We start from the raw sequence: 20,179 nt of genomic DNA, 5'->3' as shown, positions 1-20,179 counted from the left end.
GCGCCCAATACTTCACATTTGTGTTCAATGGGGTGGCGATGTATTAGCCAACCATCCCATCCTGAAGCTGCAAGTACGCGCTGCCTATGATCCTAGATCTAGATCCTCCCAGGCTTTCAAACAGAAGAAGTGGTGAAAGAGATCAAAATGCGGAAGAATGCAAAGATAAGCCTCGTAGAAATGGATGAAGACAGAAACATGAAGGATGGAATTTGGGCCTAGATTGTAAAGACTAATCTTGTAATAGTCAATCAATCCACGAAGAAACAAATGGATTGGAACGCCAAATCAACGATAGAAATAATCTTCAAAAACTACTAATTCGTCGCCACGAGGAGTCAAAAAGTTCTCACCACGAGCCGGACGTCATCCCGTCGTCACCCTACCGGGTAGCACGCCGTCCTCCACCAACTGATTGAGCACCTCCTCGTTGCTGATGGGCCCCACCCATTCCTCGACGTGATTGAGCTCGCGTGATGCTCTACTCGAACCGCCACGGTTTCTTTTGTGTGCCATCCAGCAATTCTGTCACCTAGAGGAGGTTGTGCGCTTGTGGTTGCTATAATGGCGGAGCAGCTGCCAGGTGAAGCGGTGTGGGCGCGAGGAAGAAGATGAAGTGGCGGAGAGAAAGTGGGGAATGTGCATCGGGGTCACGGCACTCTTATAATGGTTTGACCCCTGACCCTTCGCCTTCTAGGGTTTTTGGGAAACCGCACCCACCTTGCCGCATTCTCTTCTGAGGTCTCCGCATGCCGCTGGGCCGTTGAGTGGGCCTGGTGGGCCGCCGCGTCCAACCGTATCAAGCGCGGGTTGATATTCAATGCTGAGTGTTGCTACGACACGATATTTTCTTTCTCTGACCCTACTACAAGATTTCTTCGTAATCTTCCAGTAGGCTCGGGGACTACGTGTGTACACGTCATCTCGTGATGACTGTATTTATTTCTACACTAGTTTCCAGCGGCATTGAGGACTGGGCTAGCACCTAAAGACCACTACTTTGGACCCTGGCATCACGTGACTACTTCACCTACTGCTAGGCTTGGGGACTAAGTGAACACACTTCACCCAAGGTGGAGACTTTGAAAATTTTTACTTGAGCTCCTTGCATCGTTCTGACAAACCCTGGCTTCGAGTGCGCTCGGCTCTAGCAACCGGACGAACAGCTCGGATGCATGTTCAGACAGCTCGGACGCATTCTCAAACAGATCGGACGCATGCTCAGTCAGCTCGCACGCATGCTCAAACAGCTCGGATGGCATGTTCAGCAGCTCGGATGCATGCTCAACAGCTCGGACAAGCTCAGAACGGTGTTGCTCAACGAATGCAAGGCGCTTGGGGACTAGCTGTGGGGTATAACCACGGATACCAGCAGGGATGTACATGAACCGAGCCGCTAGGAGAGGCCTAGCCCACAAGACTGCGCATGGGCCACGCCACTGGTGGAGGCCTAGCCTACGAGACAACGTCGTGCGAGGCACGACACAGGTCGGCGTGCCTCGCAAGACTACGTGAAGATCTTCGCCGATCTAGGAAACCTGTTCGGATATGCCAGATCCCGTAATATCTGTAACTTCATATCTTGTAAAACCGATCAGGATAGAAACAATCGATCTGTAACTCTACCCCACGAGCTATATAAGGCGGGTAAAGACCCCTCTCGTTTTCTCATACGCGATACAATCCACAAAGATACAGGACATAGGGTATTATGTCAAGCTGGCGGCCCGAACCTGTCTAATCGCAGTCTCTCGCTTTCTGTGTCACCATCCGGCTCCCTCACACGCACCTACACCAATTCATCTATTACTATAAGCATACTCCTTAATAGACTGCCAGACGATTTTCGTCGACAATAATTCGAAGTTGTCCTGTGTAAACCATACCTGAATCCCTACCTTGCTACTCTGTTGCTTACAGGCAAGTGACATGAGATTTTTATCCCGACATTTGGTTGCTTGCTGGCACTAGGTAGATGCCACGTGGCAGGTGGTTGGAAAGACAACATGGAGATTGTTCATCGTGTGGGTGTCACCAGTCTGTGAGGAGAATTCAAGCCCATCAATTATCCTGTCGAACATGGACCAAACTGTTGGCAGGCCGCATGGTCGGCGCGGCATTACCGCAGTGGTCCCCATCAGCCACGAGCCCATAACCCTATCTTATTCTTGGGCTTACTTGACGATAGCGATAAGGAAGCGTAGTTAGGTTAAAATTGGAAAAAGTCCACATTACCTCTTCAACTTCCGCGAAAATCCGCTTTTCCTCTCTGAACTCTAAAACCAGACAAAACACCTACCTCAACTTTTAAAACCGTTCATCTTACCTCCCTGTTCTATTATAAGCAGTTTTGAAGGCAGTTTTGTCTTTTATTTATTTATTTTGGCTAAATCTTTAAAAAATCATAGTAAATCATAGAAAAATCATAAAATAAAAAATCTAATTTTGTTGGACTCCACATGAGTAAATCTACACAGTGAATATATAATATGGTATGCTTTAGTACAAAGTTTTGTTTTGGCTTTAGATCTATACTTTTTCTTTAATTAATTAGAATAATTTATAGCTATAGTTTTCTATGGTTCAATTGTGATAAAATTTTTATGGTGGACTAATTATTGTATGATTGAACTATAGTAAAAATTTCATACTCATTGGATCATGTATAGCTTAGTTATAGATTTATTTATATTTAACAAGCATAAACCTAAATAAAATCTATAACCAAGTTATACATGATCCAATGAGTATGAAATTTTTACTACAGTTTAAGCATACAATAATTAGCCCATCATAAAAATTTCACCATAATTGGACCATAAAACTGCAGCTATGAATTATTTTAATTAATTATATAAAAGCATAGATCTAAAGCCACAGCAAAAACTTTATACTAAAGCATACCATATTATATGTGTACTGTGTAGATCTACTCATGTGGAGTCCAACAAAATTAGATTTTCCATTTTTATAATTTTTTAAAGATCTGGCCGAAATAAATAAAAAAGAAAAAGACAAAATCACCTTCAAAACTGCTTATATCAGGGGCAGAGAGGTAAGATGAATGGTTTTAAAAGTTGAGGGATGTGTTTTGCGTGGTTTTAAAGTTCAGAGAGGAAAAGTGGATTTTCGCGAAAATTATGGGAGATAATGTGGACTTTTTCCGTTATGATTTGGATTGCAAACTCAACTTGACGTGCGAGAGTGATGAGCCCAGCCCAAACATAGGCCCGAACCTCTGGGCCTGTTTAAGGCGTACAAGTGCTCCAGCTGGTCCAACAAGAGCAAACGGCTCGGCCCAGAGCTTCTTCCCTTTCGCCCCGTCCCGATTTGGCAAGTCGTCGGAAGCCAAGCGTTTGGTCGGCATAGAACGAAAACCGAGGGAACACAACCCGACACGCGGGTTTCTCTCGCTGGCCTCCCCTCCCGTCCGTGCCCACCACCACCCTCGTCGGCGTCGTCCCCCTCTCCCCTGTGCCCCCGGCCAAGAAGGCAAGGCTGCCTGCCTACTGGTTGGACCTGGACCAAGGACGAGAGGCTCGCGCGTCGCTGGTGGTCGGTACGTGCGCGCGCGATGGACGGGGGCACGGTGGAGGAGCTCATACGGCGGCTGCTGGACGGGAAGAAGCACAAGGTGACGGGGAAGAAGGTGCAGCTGACCGAGGCCGAGATCCGGCACCTCTGCGTCACCGCCAAGGAGATCTTCCTCTCCCAGCCCAACCTCCTCGAGCTCGAGGCCCCCATCAACGTCTGCGGTGAGCATGCATGCGTTGTCCTCGCCGGTCGGTCGTCGATGCATGCCATTGCTGAGGTGATCAGACGTGCGGTGCCTCGATCTGCATGCAGGTGACATCCACGGGCAGTTCTCGGACCTGCTGCGGCTCTTCGAGTACGGCGGCCTGCCGCCGTCGGCCAACTACCTGTTCCTGGGCGACTACGTGGACCGCGGCAAGCAGAGCATCGAGACCATCTGCCTGCTGCTGGCGTACAAGATCCGGTACCCGGACAACTTCTTCCTGCTCCGGGGCAACCACGAGTGCGCCTCCATCAACCGCATCTACGGCTTCTACGACGAATGCAAGCGCCGCTTCAGCGTCCGCTTCTGGAAGCTCTTCACCGACTGCTTCAATTGCCTTCCCGTCGCCGCCGTCATCGACGACAAGATCCTCTGCATGCACGGCGGCCTCTCCCCGGACCTGGACAACCTCAACCGGATCAGGGAGATCCAGCGCCCCGTCGACGTCCCCGACCAGGGCCTCCTCTGCGACCTCCTCTGGTCCGACCCCGACCGCGACAGCTCCGGCTGGGGCGACAACGACCGCGGCGTCTCCTTCACCTTCGGCGCCGACAAGGTCACCGAGTTCTTGAACAAGCACGACCTCGACCTCGTCTGCCGCGCCCACCAGGCAAAGCCACCTGTCCTGCTTTGCTTGCTCATGTGGTTGCACAACCAGCCTGAATGCCTGATCGATCGACTCACAGTTCATTTTTTGCCATGGCAAATTGGCAATGCCATTGCCAACAACAGGTCGTGGAGGACGGGTACGAGTTCTTCGCCGACCGGCAGCTGGTGACCATATTCTCGGCGCCCAACTACTGCGGCGAGTTCAACAACGCCGGCGCGCTGATGAACGTCGACGCCAGCCTGCTCTGCTCGTTCCAGATCCTCAAGCCGTACAGGGGCAAAGCACAAACGGAGTGACGACGGCGGGCTGCGGCCGAGACACAGGAAGGAGATGTTGATTAGAGGCTTTGTCTAGATTGCAAGGAGAGTATGCCTGCGCGTGCTTCGTTCCTCTCGCATTTTTTGTTTCTCCCCCTCCGAGAGCTGCCGATCGAATCCGCACTTCTTCTGAATCTTTTGCATGTAACTGATTCAATACGTGTGTATATATAAAAGACTACAGTTTCTGAACTGATTTCATCTTATGATCTTGCTTGCAACAAGGAGCAAAATGTCGCCTCAAAGTTCAGTTCAGAAGCAGTTAGTTATATGGAGAAAACCAAAACGTAATCTTTTAAAGAGGACTGTACAACAAGCAAGGTCCTCACTTTTAGCAAATCAGTGGAATGGAATCAACAAAACAGGAAAAAAAAATCCCCTGTTCATCTCTTGTCCCATCTACAGACATAAACTTCTGTTTGCTCTTTTTATTGGCCAGTATCTTCGCTTAAAAATTGCTTCCGGCAACTTGAACTTTCGAACTTTTCAGTTAATTATACAAAAAGTACATTTCAGTCGGGTAACTTTTAAGGACTATTCTTGTCGAAAATTTTGCACAGGTAGTCCTGATGGAAAAACTCTTGATAATTTTTCAAGTACACCAACTTTACAGCTTTATCGATGAGACACCAACCACACACATCAACCACAAATTCACTACCATTTTCAGAACCATAAATTCCAAATCCTGGAGCATATCATCTGAGATCTTTCAAGGTATCATCAATTTCTAAAACTTTAAGCATTTGGTAGGCGTACTATTGCTTATAAAAAACAAGCATTTGTGTACCTTGTTCAATGAATTTCAGGAACAAATCTTTCAGTACTTCAGCCTTGGTCGCTTGCAAGATCTGAGGATAGATACCGGATAGCGGCCTTAAGATGCCTGCAGCTAAAATTTTTCACAGGAAAATAATGCAAAAGATGCTTCCAATCAAGCATCCCAAGGAGAATCGTTCCTTAAAAAAAATGCCTCCAACCTGCCAGCTAAATAGTTGTGTGATAACATCAATAGCAAGGTAAAAAGAAATCAAATTCTGATGGCAACCTGTTGGATGGTACTAATCATGGGTCTTAAGATGTTTACAAGATGAAGTGAGGTCATGTCGTACGACTTATCTGAATGTTCAGCAGTGCCCATGATACTAACGTTTCACAGTCAAGCTAAAAGCTGCTCATTTCAACAAGGACATGATGTTCATACAAACGAATGCATCCCATGCTAACGTCAGATCACCAGGTTAACTCTAAAAAGCAACAGATCATCAGGTATTTTCGTGATTTCAGATTCAAATTACTGGAACCTGGACGTTTATCTGCCGATCAAGAAGCTGATATATGGTGCGCACAACTGTCTCCAGTATACTGCATTACCACTCTGTTTCTTCCATCAAGGAAATTAAATACAGTGGCAGCACATATTTCTAAATGGAATATAAATCTCAGGAAGAAGATTTTCTAATGCTGTTTTAACAAACGGCATGTGCGCTGTGCCTGTGCGGTGTATGCACAGGTAATATTTAAAAATGAACCGCTGCGGGGGACAAAAAAAAAGTCAACCCTATGGTCTTGCATATCTTTCAAATATATACCTGCGCCTGCCCATGCGCTACCTAAACATTGATCCAACTAGGATGACAACTTTATCCTTCATTTTAGTAATGCAAATGAGACTGCAACATAAAAACTGTGTTCTATTATAAGCAGCACAAGTTGACATCATAGAGTTGTTTAAACTGGTTGCCCGTGTAGTCTAGGGATTTGCAACTTTTTTTTTTTTACGAAACTGGAGGGGTTTGCACCCCTACTAGAAGTTTATTAAATAAAAGAAGGAAGGAAGTTTACTGGGCACAAGAAAAACAAACAAAGAATAGAAATAAATGGAACTCAAGAGACCAATTACAACTGATTTTGGATCCATAAATCAAAAGTGAAGGAGTCTTTGCAGGAGGCTCTGAAGAAAAGCAGATGCATCTCCTTTCTGTAAGTTTCCTCTACCGCTGTAACTAAAGGCTGTTGATTGTTCAGAATAAGATACGCAAGAGCGAATATTGGGGTTTGTCGAGTAATTTTTTTTTATTTCTATCATAATCACAAAACAACTTGTTGTTCGGAATGTATATGTGCCTATCATTTTGGGAGATAGTTTCCGTTTCTTTTAAATAATTTGACAAGTGAACACCCAAAAGTTGCAAATCTTTCTTTATGTTAGCCGCAATCTTAATGTGCTGGGTGATATGGAAGATAAGAAATGATCTCATTTTCGAAAATCAGTCGTTGTTTGCTAGTTGCTACTTCTGCCATCGCCGTCGACGCCATAGGCATTCATTGTCACATTATTCAAAAGAAATGGAGGGAAAAGCGTCTCCCAAAATAATTCCTTAGGTATATATTCTAAACATAGCATCCAGTTGTTAAGGGCTTGATGATGATAGGGTATACAAAAAATTTACTTGATCAAATGAAGATGAGCAAGTCATGTGATTGTAATGGACAATATTTAGAATATGACTTGGATATAAATAATATTGATATGGGACTTCAAATGAATGGTTAATGTTGGTTCGATAGGGAGAAGATAGTAAGGAAAGAGCTTCGAGGGACTAAACAAAGGTGAAGGGCAAACGATGACTTAGCAACCGAAGTACCATGGCTAAAGTAAAGAAGAGAGTACTTGCATTGAGTTGATGAGCTATAAGGAGTCATACTGTGTGGAGGACCAAATCATTATTGAATCATAAGTGGAAGTGACTTGAAGCCATGAATAAAATTCACATATTGAAATGGTTTAAGTCACATGCTCAAGGTGAACTTGCTCTTTGCTCAAAAAAAAGGTGGACTTGCTCAAGAATAATGAGACAAAGATAGTTGTAACCCATAACGAAGACATTGAAGACTCAAGTGGTTGAAATAGACATATTCTTTTTATCTTGAATATAGTTATATCTAACTATCAACATGGATGTGTAACATGAATAGTTATAAACAAGTCTCAAGTGCTCAAAACTAATCGAACCTAGATTGCTAACATGAGAGAAACACATGGCATGACACTTTCACTTGTTGATCTTAAGGCTTATTTTTTGTTATGATAGATAGCCCTTCAAGATCATCGAAATCAGAATTCAGAATGAAAAGTTATGACGTTTTTCGTAAGATGACCTTGTGTTGTTTTGGACAGTTGCGAAAGTTCCACATATTTGCACGGATTTTGCGGTGTGGAGGTTCCGCACACAGGTGCAGAAGTTTAGCACTCTAGCTATACCCATCCCATGACCCTTGGGCTGGCTGTTGATGTTCTAGTGATCAAAGACACGTACCAAAGCCTTTGTGAGAGCTCTCCTAACTCTCTCTTTGTGAGAGTGAGTGATTAGTGTGATATTTAAGTGTTGGATTGAGAGATTTTGAAATAGAGAGCAATTGAGAGCAAGCCAAAACCTTGAGTACTTGTCAGGCTTCACTAATCTTTCGTGAATCATTTGTTACTCTTAGAGTGGAAGCCTCCTAGACAGCTAGGCGTCACTCAGAGAGCTCTCATGCTTTGTGGTGAGCCGTGGAAAAGTTTATGATGGCTGCGATCTTGCCCTTAGGAGGGAAAAGATCAACTAGTGGAGATGAGAAAAGAGGTCGAGATGGACCCGACACGAGCATGAACTTTGTAAGTTGCTCACCGCCACATAGGGTTTAAGTGAGAACCCAAACTTCGATGAAACAAACCTCTTGTCTTTTGTGTTTTGAATTGCAACATTTTTCTTCCACTCAATTTCCTTGGTTGAATGTGTTTGCAAGTGCAAGTGCTTTACGAATTTGCTACCGGACATCTCTAAACACATCTCTACAAGTTTAATTGGAGCTTGAACTCTATAGGTGTAGTTAACTTTGAGCTTCTATGTTGTGTGGAAGTTCCACGATATTGTGTGAAAATTCCATAGAATTGCGCAGAAGTTCTGCATCCGGTGTGTAGTTTTGTTTGTTGTTAAAAAGAAACATCTATTCACCCCTCCTCTAGGCGGCCCTTTCAAAACACCTCTTATTTTTTCTACTACATTTGACCTAAGATATAATTGAATTGCAACAATGAAAAATAATTAAATGTATTAGAGTGCTATGAAGATAGTTGACTTCATTTTCTTTTTATAGTGGAATAGGTAGGCAACAAAGGAATGAGTATAATGGTATTTTTGGGTTCATGTTCTCTAATCAACATGGCAATCTCTTAGCTTTGAGATTAATGTGGAGATTTCTTGTGTAAGTTAAATATTAAGATAATAAATAATAATTGCAACTTGGATGCCGGTGCAATCGAGAAATTTGCTACTTTTGGTGTGATATGCTTCTGACATCGTTGCCTTGCAAACTAAAGAGCATGAGAAAAATCACGATGCACCGATGCATCCCTCGCCATCCACGCCTTCGGCATCACCTTGTCATTTTTAAAAAAAGAAAAGAAAAGAAAAAAACGAGGAACACCCTCCAAAATATCTTCCTTTGTCATATATTCTCATAAATCATCAAACTATTTTTTTATGGCATGATGCCTTGATGGTGGGGCATAAAAATATTTTACTCGAACCAAATCAGATTTCCTCTTTACACATGGGTGCCTAGCATCGAATGTAAGAATTTAAGAAAGTACTAAATATCGATTCTTTTTTGTCCATTGAGAACGGAATGATGGAAAATTGGAAATGAACTATTTCAGCAAAGGCGCTTGATGCTGTAGGAAACGAACTGTATTTTCATTTCTCTGTTTTGCTATTACACACCTACCTTATTCCTGTAGGATTTTCCTTTCCTCTATACTGTATTTATTAGTCTGTACAATACAATCTCCAAAGGAAATGGTTTTCCTGTATAACATGTAGCTCCTGACGTGAAGGTTCCTCCACCAACACAAAGGTCTAAGGTCCTGTTTGATTCCAAATAAGTCACCTACTTATAAGTTAAAAAGTGAAAAAAGTGACTTATTTTGTCAAACACCACCAACTTATAAGTCACCCCTGCTTATAAGTTTTAAGTTGGTTCATCCCTACTTAAAACTTATAAGTCACCCTTTTTGTGTAGGGCCCACACCTTTATTGAGCTTATAAGTCATCTACCACCAAACAGACATGACTTATAAGTTACTGTTTTTCAGTCACCTAACTTAATAAGTCACCTGACTTATGGAAACCAAACAGGACCTAAACTCTTGAAGAATGATCCAGTACACTAAGCTCTGAATGAAAAACACCAGAAAACAAGAACGCAAAAAAATCACTCTATTCGTTTGAATTTATCAGTCTGGCTTATCAACCATATAATATCATGCTTTTTCTCTTACGACAAAACAGCAGCACCCGATTTATGGGACAAGGAGCTGTCTGGCAGCTGAATGCTGCTAGGCGGTGAACCATGCTAGCTGCGTCTCTGCCCCGAATGTGCTCTGAAAAAAATAGAAAAATAGAATAATGTCTGACCTCCAGCGCTACAGCATGGAACAGTCATCAGTAGGCATGTTGCTACACACTAGCTAGTGCCTAGTGCCCTAGTGTCTACCTGCGCTGCGCTTCCATTTGTTCGCACAGCACGCAAGGACACGTAATACACTGGAGTCTGGAGAGATGCCTCTTGTCAAACAACGGAAAGACAGGAGGAGGCGTCGTGTCCCGGACATGTTTCAGCAACGAATAATCCCGGCCCTGCAGCCGGCGTTTTCTGTAGAGACCCGATTGATTAGGAATTTAGGAGACCGCCACAGGTTGCCATCTCTCGTTGCCGACGGATGCGTACGTGGACGCTTGACAATCACTGATCTGAGAAAGAAAGGAAACATTGTCTAGATCATCAGAGATGACGGCGTACTAATCCGGTGCCCTTGCCGAGATTGCCATCTGTGCGTCGCTGTAGCTAGTACCAGCTGCCTATTCGTTTCGGCTAGATTGCTTATCTGACTTATAATCCATAGCTTAAACAGTATTTTTCTCTCACACCAAACTAGTCAGCAGTACTTTCAACCATGGTTTATAAGTCAATCTAGCCGAAACAAACAGGCTGTAGAACGTTTTAGATTGAAAAGCGCTGGGCATTAGATATATATCAGTGGTATGGATTTTCTTTTTCGAGGGGAACAGTAGCATGCGTTGTACCTTCATAGGTCTGTTCGTTTGAACTTATCAGCCGACTTATTAACTAGAATTTACAGTATTTTTCTCTCACACCAAAACAGCTTCGACCGACTTATCAGTTGGCTTTAATACCAGCCCAACGGGCCCACGGATTAAGGCCGGCCGCGAGCGAGAAGGGGATCAGATTTGCATGCATTCAGTGAGCAGTTCCTTTACAGAGCACACTAGTACAGTCGTCTCTGAACATCGTCTCCGGCCTTTCACGCTCCCGTGTTCATGCGTGAGGTTAATTAAGGTCTGGTTTAGTTCCAAAAAATTTTCACCTAAACTATCACATCGAATCTTGTGACACATGTATGGAGTATTAAATATAGACAAAAAAAACTAATTGCACAGTTTGGTTGGAAATTGCGAGACGAATATTTTAAGACTAGTTAGTCCATGATTAGCCATAAGTGCTATAGTAACTAACATGCGCTAATGGTGGATTAATTAGGCTTAATAAATTCATCGACGAGCTATGTAATTAGTTTTTTTTATTAATATCCAAAAATCCCTTTCGATATTCCCGAAACATTCGATATGATATCTAAAAATTTTCATTTTGCGAACTAAACACAACCTAAAGAATGAAGAAGCATCCATTCCACAGCTGCCTGAATGAGTGAATCTGCATGAAGCCCTAGACTCTAGTATTAATTAATATTAATCAGCGACAGAACAGAGCATCGATTTCACCAGCCGGTACTGAACGAGATTTTACCGGCTCTGACAGCGACACGAAGCTGACAAGGCTTTGGAAAATGACACGCTAGATGAACGTAACCCGGCTTCACTATGAAACTCTGAAGCTCGATGAGTTGTCACCTCACATGCGAATGCAGATAAACTAAACAAATCCCTGCGATAAGGACACTCGCGAATAATTGACGGCATCACCTCTCGGAGTTAATTAACAATTACTAACAGACGGCCCTCCCCTAAACATTTTCCGTTTAGCTCGCTGAAACTAGCTAAAAAATATTGTTTTGATTGAATTATTGTAAAAAAATATTATTTCAATAAAAAAAAGCCGAACAACAGGCTTTTTACCGTTGTCCATGCTGCCTGCCTAGGTTCTGTGCACGAGCAGAAGGGCGCCGGGTGCTCGAGTCGAGAAGCGCTCAGAGCAGGATCGCATCGATCAGCCCGCTGCTTTGCCCCCGGGCTGGACCGCTGGATCGAGCCATGCAAGCATGCAGCACGAGAGGACAACGCGAGGACAGCCCCGGGCGTACGCCGATCTCACTGTCGCGCCAATAAACTATGCCGCTAACCAGCCTTGGGCGGCCAAACCACCTCGGTTCATCGCACCGGGCCTGCCGGCTGCCGGCCTGGACCTGAATCCATGGCTGGCAAGTGGCAATCGGAGTGACGTCTGAGCTGAGATCCATAGGGCAGTGTGTGTCTCTGCCCCCAGCTACCATAAGGCGTTGCTGATGTATGATGTAGTCGAAATTAAGGGGGTGTTTGTTGACTTAGCACCTTCTAAGTTTACGCCTAGCACCTTTTAAATTTAGTAGGTTTTAGTCTCTTTAGTAACTTTTTTGTCAAGCACATTTACTAAAAGTGACTAAACAGCCTTTAGGTGGTGTTTGGTTGCCCTTCCTAAATTTTAGTCATTGTCCCATCGAATGTTTAGACACATGCATGGAATATTAAATATAGACTAATTACAAAACTAATTGCATAGTTTACGACTAATTTGCGAGACTAATCTTTTAAATCTAATTAGTCCATGATTTGACAATATGGTGCTACAGTAAATATGTGCTAATGATGGCTTAATTAGGTTTAAAAATTCGTCTCGTGGAATACTGACGGATTATGTAATTTATTTTTATTAGTATCCGAACACCCCATGCAACATCCTCCCGACACACCTCTTAAATTTTAGTCACTGGATTCAAACACCACCTAGTCAGCTAGTCACCCAAACCTTACTAGCAGCTCCTAAAACAACGTCTGGACAGGTCTTGCCCTTCATCAATACGCACCGTACCCCCTTACTCACATCTTACTCTCTCAGCTCGCTCACTCTATCCCTCTCACGCTCGCTCTCATCTGCTTTCTCCGCCGCCGCCACCACTTTGCTCCACGCCGCTACCGCTCCTCCCAACCCCTCCGCCGGCATAGCAGCTCCTCCGCTCACCGCTTCCGCCATGGATGGCCACGGGTCCGAGTATCCGGACTATTACTCGCAGTCCTCTTCTCCGGCGGATCTAAATGGCTTCGGTCCGTCGTCCCCCCCCCCCCCCCCCCCCCCGTCGTCAGTGACTTCGGCGTCTTCTCCCAAGCTTCATCGTATGGTGTGGGCTCCACTCGACGCGGCATGGAGGGACTGGATCTGAACACCGATGCCGCCGACTTTCCCTACATGGGCTCTTACCAGGGGCTCCTCTAAGGTGACTTCGCTCCCGGTGGTAGAGGGCTGCTTCCTCTTCGCATTGGCGCCAGATCTGGTGCTCGAGGGTTCGTTCCTCCTCGGCCGACCGTAGGAGCGACCGGATCTAGGAAACGCCTAGCTTCTCGCACTGCTATGTGCCGCTCCAGGATGGGAACCGGCAGTAGTCATGCCCGTGCGCCGGCAGCTAGGCTGCGTGGAACAGTTGCTTTGGGCAGCTCGGCTCCTTCAACTAAAGGAATGGAGCCAGAAGATGACGACGACATCCCGCACGAGGTGAGCTTGTTCTCTGATCTAATTCGTACTTTGCTCTATTTATTATCTATGTTATGCATGTCTTATTTATGGTTCTGCATGTCTATTTTTACTACATTATCATACTTTTCATTGATCTGATGTGTAAGGTTTTATTTGTTTGATGTACAGATCTTTATTTGTCTAATCTGTTTGATCTATAGGCGTGTGTTAGGTTGTATTTATTTGATCTACAAGTTTGTATGAACTACTACTGTTTAGTTAATTGTTACTGAAGTGTACATGTGTTCATGTAGTACTGTGTATTTGTTTGATCTATATCTGTCTATTTCAATTTTTGTCTCTTGTTCTCTGATCTGCTTCTCTACTAGTTTGACAAAGCAAATTGGTCCGATGCAAATACATTTGTGTTCTCTTGTCTTGCTGTTGATGAAATGAGAAAGGGCAATTCAAGTAATGGGACAATGACTAGGAGAGGTTATGATAATTTGAGAGATTTGTATGAGCAACAGACTGGCCTAAAGCATGATCTTAGATGTATGAAGAATAGATTCAGCCAGCTCAAGACCATGTACAGTTCTATAAGTAGGCACAACTACAAACAGGTGTTGGCCACCAAAAAATGGAGGGATAGATGCACCTCTATCTTGGTGGGATAGGCATACCAAGGTAATCTTTGTGCCTAATAATTTGTTTGCGTGTTCTACTTTTATGTTGGTTTATGCTAACAGTTGATTCTTGTGATTTTTCAGAAGAAGCCAGAGTGTAGGAAATTCATGTATGGGTTACCTGGATTCTTTCCTCAGATGGTTGAGCTCTTCTAGAACACTGCTGTTGATGGATCAACTGCCACCATTCCTGGAATGTCATGCCATGACCAAGACAGAGGGATAGATGAGGATGATGAAGATGCTGCTGCTACTCCAGACGACTATGGCTTACAGCCCAGTTCACCAAGTATCACAAACAGTCGCAAGAGGGCAAGCAACACAACTGACACAGCATCAAGTCCTAGCAAGAACAAAAAAGTTCCAGTGAATGTTATCATGTAGGGGCTGGTCACTCAATTAGAGATTGCTGCTGAGAAAGAAGTCAATGCATTAGAGCGAATAGCATAGAGCAAGAAAGGGGAAGCTACAAAAGTAAAGCAAGCCAGAGCTGATGATGTTGCTAGGTGCCTCAATTTGGCTGTGGAGGCTAGGGTAGATAAAGCTTCAAATGAATACTATGTGGCTACCATGCTGTTTAGAAGTAGCTACAATAGGTTGGTCTTTAGTGGCCTTGATACAAATGAGCAAAGGATGGCATGGCTGAGGAGGGCTGCCCATAATAAATGAGGAGGATAGGATAGAATGGCAGATGGAGTCTCCAGTTTGGCACCCTTAATTTTATTTTGCTTAAGACCTTAAATTTATGATGAACTATGTAATCGTAATGAACCATGGTTTATGTTTGGACCTTGTAATGCTTGTTGAACAATGTAATGGGTGTTGCTACCATTGTTATTGATGTTGGTGTAGGGGCTGCTGCTGCTGCCTAAGTATTTTTATTCATGTCAACATTCAATGCTCTTTTAACATCTATTTCTTATAATGACCAGGGAGCATATGAAGTGAGATTTGCTGCTGGAGTGGTTGATGTTGGTGTAGGGGCTGCTGTAGGAGGAGCTACTGCTGGAGGGGTTGATGTTGGTGTAGGGGCTGCTGCAGGAGGGGTTGATGTTGATGCTGAAAGCTCTAGTTTGGTTTTGGTGAATTGATGAAACCCAAAGTGCTAACCTAGTTTATCAAGTGATTATGAGATAGGTAGCACACTCCAAGTTACAAAGCAAACAAAGATCATAGCATGACGATGATGATACCATGGTGATGATCAAGTGCTTGGACTTGGAAAGAAGAAAGAGAAAAACAAAAAGCTCAAGGCAAAGGTATAAACCATAGGAACTATTTTATTTTGGTGATCAAGACACTTAAAGAGTGTGATCATATTTAGGTTTGATAGCCATACTATTAAGAGGGGTAAAACTCGTATCGGAATGTGGTTATCAAAGTGCCACTAGATGCTCTAACTCATTGCATATGCATTTAGGATCTAGTGGAGTGCTAACACCCTTGAAAATGTTTGTGAAAATATGCTAACACACGTGCATAAGGTGATACACTTGGTGGTTGGCACATTTGAGCAAGGGTGAAGAAGATAGAGTTGAAGAGGAGTTAGTCGCGCTGGTTACAGAGTGACCGGACAAGTCCGGTATCTTGGCGGCAGAATCAGCGACCGGACACGTCTGGTCGCCACACCAGACACGTTCGGTGTGAATAAAAAATAGTAGTATATGGAGGATAGCCGATCGGACACTGGCAGCGTCCGGTCCGGTATCACCGGACATGTCCGGTCGAGCTAGGGTGCTTACTATACTCCACTAGATGCTGCGGTTCAGCGTTGAGTCATTTGTGACTCAGTGTCTGGTGTGAGCGTCTGGTTGTCAACAGAAGGGGCAGCAACAGCTAAGTTCGTTTGAACTAGACACGTGGCAGTCTAGGGCTACCGGACACATCTGGTATGCCGACCGGACATGTCCAGTATTCATGACCGGAGCGTTCGGTCAGCCCGTGTTATGCCCAGTGAAGGGGTATAACGACTCTATTTCGTCGGGGCTTCTATTTAAGCCCTATGGCTGGCTATGGCTCATATCTTTGGCCATTTTTATTGACATAGCAACCTTGTGAGCTTAGCCAAAGCCCTCCCACTCATCTCCATCATTGATCCATCATCATAGTGAGATTGGGAGAGAATCCAAGTGCATTGCTTGAGTGTTTGCATCTAGAGGTACTTGGTGTTCGTGTTTCGCTGTGGGATTTACTTGTTACTATTGGTGGTTGCCGCCACCTAGATGGCTTAGAGCAGTGAGGATCGTTGAGCAGAGGGTGGTGATTGTCTCCGGCTCTGATCGTGGTGATTGTGAGGGGTTCTTGACCTTTTCCTGGTGGAGCGCCAAAAGGTACTCTAGTGGATTGCTTGTGGCTTGTGTGATTCTCATCTTGTGTTGGTTGTGCGGCACCCTTTTGAGGGTTTGGCGTGTGAAGCCAATTAGCGCGTGAACCTCCAAGTGAGTGAATCGCCACAACGAGGATTAGCTTGCCGGCAAGCAAGTGAACCTCGGTAAAAATCATTGTGTTCATCATTGATTCCGAGGTGATTGGTCTTTGTTGTTATTCATCCTTGTGATTGATTGGTTCATTCATCTTTACGGCGGTATAATCTTCTTGATCACTCTCTTTACTTTATCGCAAACTAGTTGACAAGCTCTTTAGTGTAACTAGTTGTGAGAGCTTGCTTGCTTGGTTGGTGTGGCTCTTTAGTTAGCTTTTGAGAGCACATCAACATAGGGTAGTGTCATACTAATTGTGTGGATCAACACTATCTAAACTAGAATTGTGGTAGGTGGCTTGCATTTTGAGTAGGCTAGCGTAATACTTGCTTCGCCTCATATTTGTCTAACTATTTTGTTAAGTGTTGTTGTAGAAATTTTATTAGGCTATTCACCCCCTCCCTCTAGCCATTAGGACCTTTTAAGTGGTATCAGAGCTGAGGTCACCGTTATTTAAGGCTTAACAACCTTCGGTGTTAAAATGGCTCAAATCAACAACACCAAGAAGCCATCCTAATTTGATGGCTCCAACTATCCCTATTGAAAGGCCAAGATGACAACTTATATTAAGTCAATCAATAGGAAGGTTTGGAAGGTGGTAGAAACAAAAATTGAGATTAAAGATTTGGAGAATCCCACCGCGGCCGAAGAAGTATTTCTCCAAAACAATGACATTGCTCTAAGTGCTATTCATGATGCAATTGATGAAAGAACATTTGAGCAAGTCAAAAATATTGAGATGGCTCATGAGGCATGGAAGAAGTTGGAATAGTCATTTGAGGGGACTCAAGCCATGAAGGGTGCAAAGGCTTACATTCTCAAAGAAAAGTTTGTAAGCTTCAAGATGAAGGATGATGAGAGTGTGCCGGAGATGTTCCATAGGCTTCAAGTGCTTATCAATGATCTCAAAGCACTTGGAGAAGAAGTGAAGGATAAAGACTTCTCCCACGAGTTCTTGAGATGCTTACCTTCAAGATTTGGTACATTGGTCACCATTCTAGTAAGAAGCGGTTTGGATACCATGACACCAAACCAAGTATTGGGAGATATAATGATCGATGATATATATAGAGATGATGATGAGAAGGAAGAAAAGAAGAAGAAGAAAGATGAGAAGAAGAAGAGCATGGCATTCAAAGCCACATCATCCAAGAGCAAAGCAAAGCAAGAAACATCAAGTGAAGAAGATGAATCATGGGATGATGATGATGATGAGAAGATGGCTCTATTTGTCAAGAGATTTGGCAAGTTCATGGTAAAGAAGGGCTACCATGCTAGAAGAAAGAAGTCTTCATCCAAGAACAAAGAAGAGTCAAGAAGGTACTTTAAGTGTGGAAGCAAAGATCATCTTGTTGCCCAATGTCCATACAATAGCGACAATGATGATGACAACAAGAAGAACAAGAAGAAGGACAAGAAGGAAAAGAATGAGAAGAAGGATAAGATGGCCTTCAAGAAGAAGAAGGGTGGTTCATATGTAGTCACTTAGGATAGTGATGCTTTCTCAAGTGATGATGATGATAGTGATGATCACAAGACCACCAAGAAGAAGGTTCTTGCAAGCATTGCCATCAATGAGAAGCCTTCTCTCTTTGAATCTTCATCATGCTTCATGGCTAAGGCCACTAAGGTACAATCTTGTGATGATGAAAGTGATGAAGAACATGAAAATGAAAATGATAGTGATAGTGATAATGATGAACCTACTAAGGATGAATTATTTGACATGCTAGAAGATGCTAAAGAACACTTTGACATTAAGAGAAGAGAATGCAAGAGCTTGAATAAGGAGGTAAAAGCCCTTAAGCAAGCCCTTGATGAGCTCAAAGCAACTCATGAGAAGCTGGAGGAAGCCCATGAGAAGCTTGGCATAGCTCACAAAAATCTTGAAAAAGCTCATTCTTCTTCGCTTAAAGAGCAAAATAAAAAGAAGCATGTTGAAACTTGCAATGTAGGTTTAACTTGTGATATAATTGATGAATCACTATCTATGCCTATCATTGTTGCTCCTACTAACCCTTCTTGTAGCACTTCCACTTCTACCTCATCTAGTAGTGATGGTCTCACTTGTGATGCCTCACTAGTGGTTGAGAATGAGAACCTCAAGAAGGAGGTCACTAAGCTCACTCACACCTTAGCTAAGGCTTATGGTGGTGAGGACCGCTTGCTTATGCGCTTGGGTAGCCAAAGAGCTTCTCTTTACAAAGAAGGATTAGGCTATACCCCCAAGAAAGGCAAAGCGGCCTTTGCTCCTCATAAGACTAGTTTTGTGAAGAACAATGGTCGGTTTTGCACTAGTTGCAAGCAAGTGGGTCACAAAGAGCAAGAATGCAAAAACAAGAGCAAAAATGCTAATTTATCCTCCATTAAGCTTGATTCATGCTATATGCTTACTAGGTGTACAAATGGTGTAAATGCTAAGTTCATTGGTAAACCATGGATGGGCTCAAAGAAGAAAGCCATTTGGGTACCAAAGAGCCTAGTGACTAACCTTCAAGGACCCAAACAAGTTTGAGTACCTAAAAAGAATTGATCTTCTGTTGTAGGTTAATTATAAAGCCGGAGGAAGGCATTGGGTTCTTGATAGTGGGTGCACTCAACACATGACCAGTGATGCAAGAATGTTCAACTCAATCAACACCAATGACAATGATGGTTATGATAGTATCACATTTGGTGATAATGGCAAAGGCAAGGTCAAAGGGCTTGGTAAGATTACAATATCCAATGACATGAGCATATCCAATCAATTTGCTATCCGTGGCTCAATTGTGTGATCTTGGATTTAAATGTATATTTAGAGTAGATGATGTAGAGATCATAAGTGTAGATGGCTCTAACTTGATCTTCAAAGGCTTTAGATATGAGAATCTATACTTGGTTGATTTCAATAATAGTGAAGCTAGATTATCTACATGCTTGTTCACTAAGTCTAGCATGGGTTGGTTATGGCATAGAAGGCTTGGTCATGTTGGAATGAAACAATTGAATAGATTGATTAAGCATGACTTAGTTAAAGGCTTGAAAGATGTATTTGAAAAGGATAAGCTTTGTAGCTCTTGTCAAGCCGACAAAAAAGTTGGAAACACCCATCCTAAGAAAAGCATGATGAGCACTAGTAACGTATTTGAGTTATTGCACATGGATTTGTTTGGGCCAACACAATACACTAGCATTGGTGGTAACAAATATGGTTTTGTGATAGTGGATGACTACACTAGATACACATGGGTATTCTTTCTAGTGGACAAAAGTGATGTATTTGCAACATTCAAATCATTTGTCAAAGGTATTCACAATGAATTTGAAACAACCATCAAGAGAGTTAGAAGTGACAATAGTAGTGAGTTCAAGAATACTAAAATTGATGAGTTATGTGATGAATTTAGAATTAGACATCAATTCTCGGCCAAGTACACACCTCAATCAAATGGCCTTGTTGAGAGGAAGAATAGAACACGCATTGATATGGCAAGGTTGTAACATCCTAAAATTTGCACTCT

The 20,179-nt window shown here is 43.3% G+C and overlaps 1 protein-coding gene across 1 annotated transcript; it reads left to right on the top strand.

The window, feature by feature from the left end:
* The first annotated feature begins 3,445 nt into the window (after positions 1-3,445).
* Positions 3,446-4,951, top strand: LOC136473145 (serine/threonine-protein phosphatase PP1-like). Its single transcript, XM_066470832.1, has 3 exons — positions 3,446-3,755; positions 3,847-4,406; positions 4,529-4,951. Exons 1-3 carry the CDS (start codon positions 3,575-3,577, stop codon positions 4,700-4,702), a joined length of 915 nt encoding a protein of 304 aa, XP_066326929.1. The 5' UTR covers positions 3,446-3,574; the 3' UTR covers positions 4,703-4,951.
* Positions 4,952-20,179: the final 15,228 nt, after the last annotated feature.

The sequence above is a fragment of the Miscanthus floridulus genome, chromosome 8 (genome assembly GCF_019320115.1).
Source record: "Miscanthus floridulus cultivar M001 chromosome 8, ASM1932011v1, whole genome shotgun sequence".
Taxonomy (NCBI): domain Eukaryota; kingdom Viridiplantae; phylum Streptophyta; class Magnoliopsida; order Poales; family Poaceae; genus Miscanthus; species Miscanthus floridulus.
This window is presented reverse-complemented; position numbering and strand designations above follow the sequence as displayed.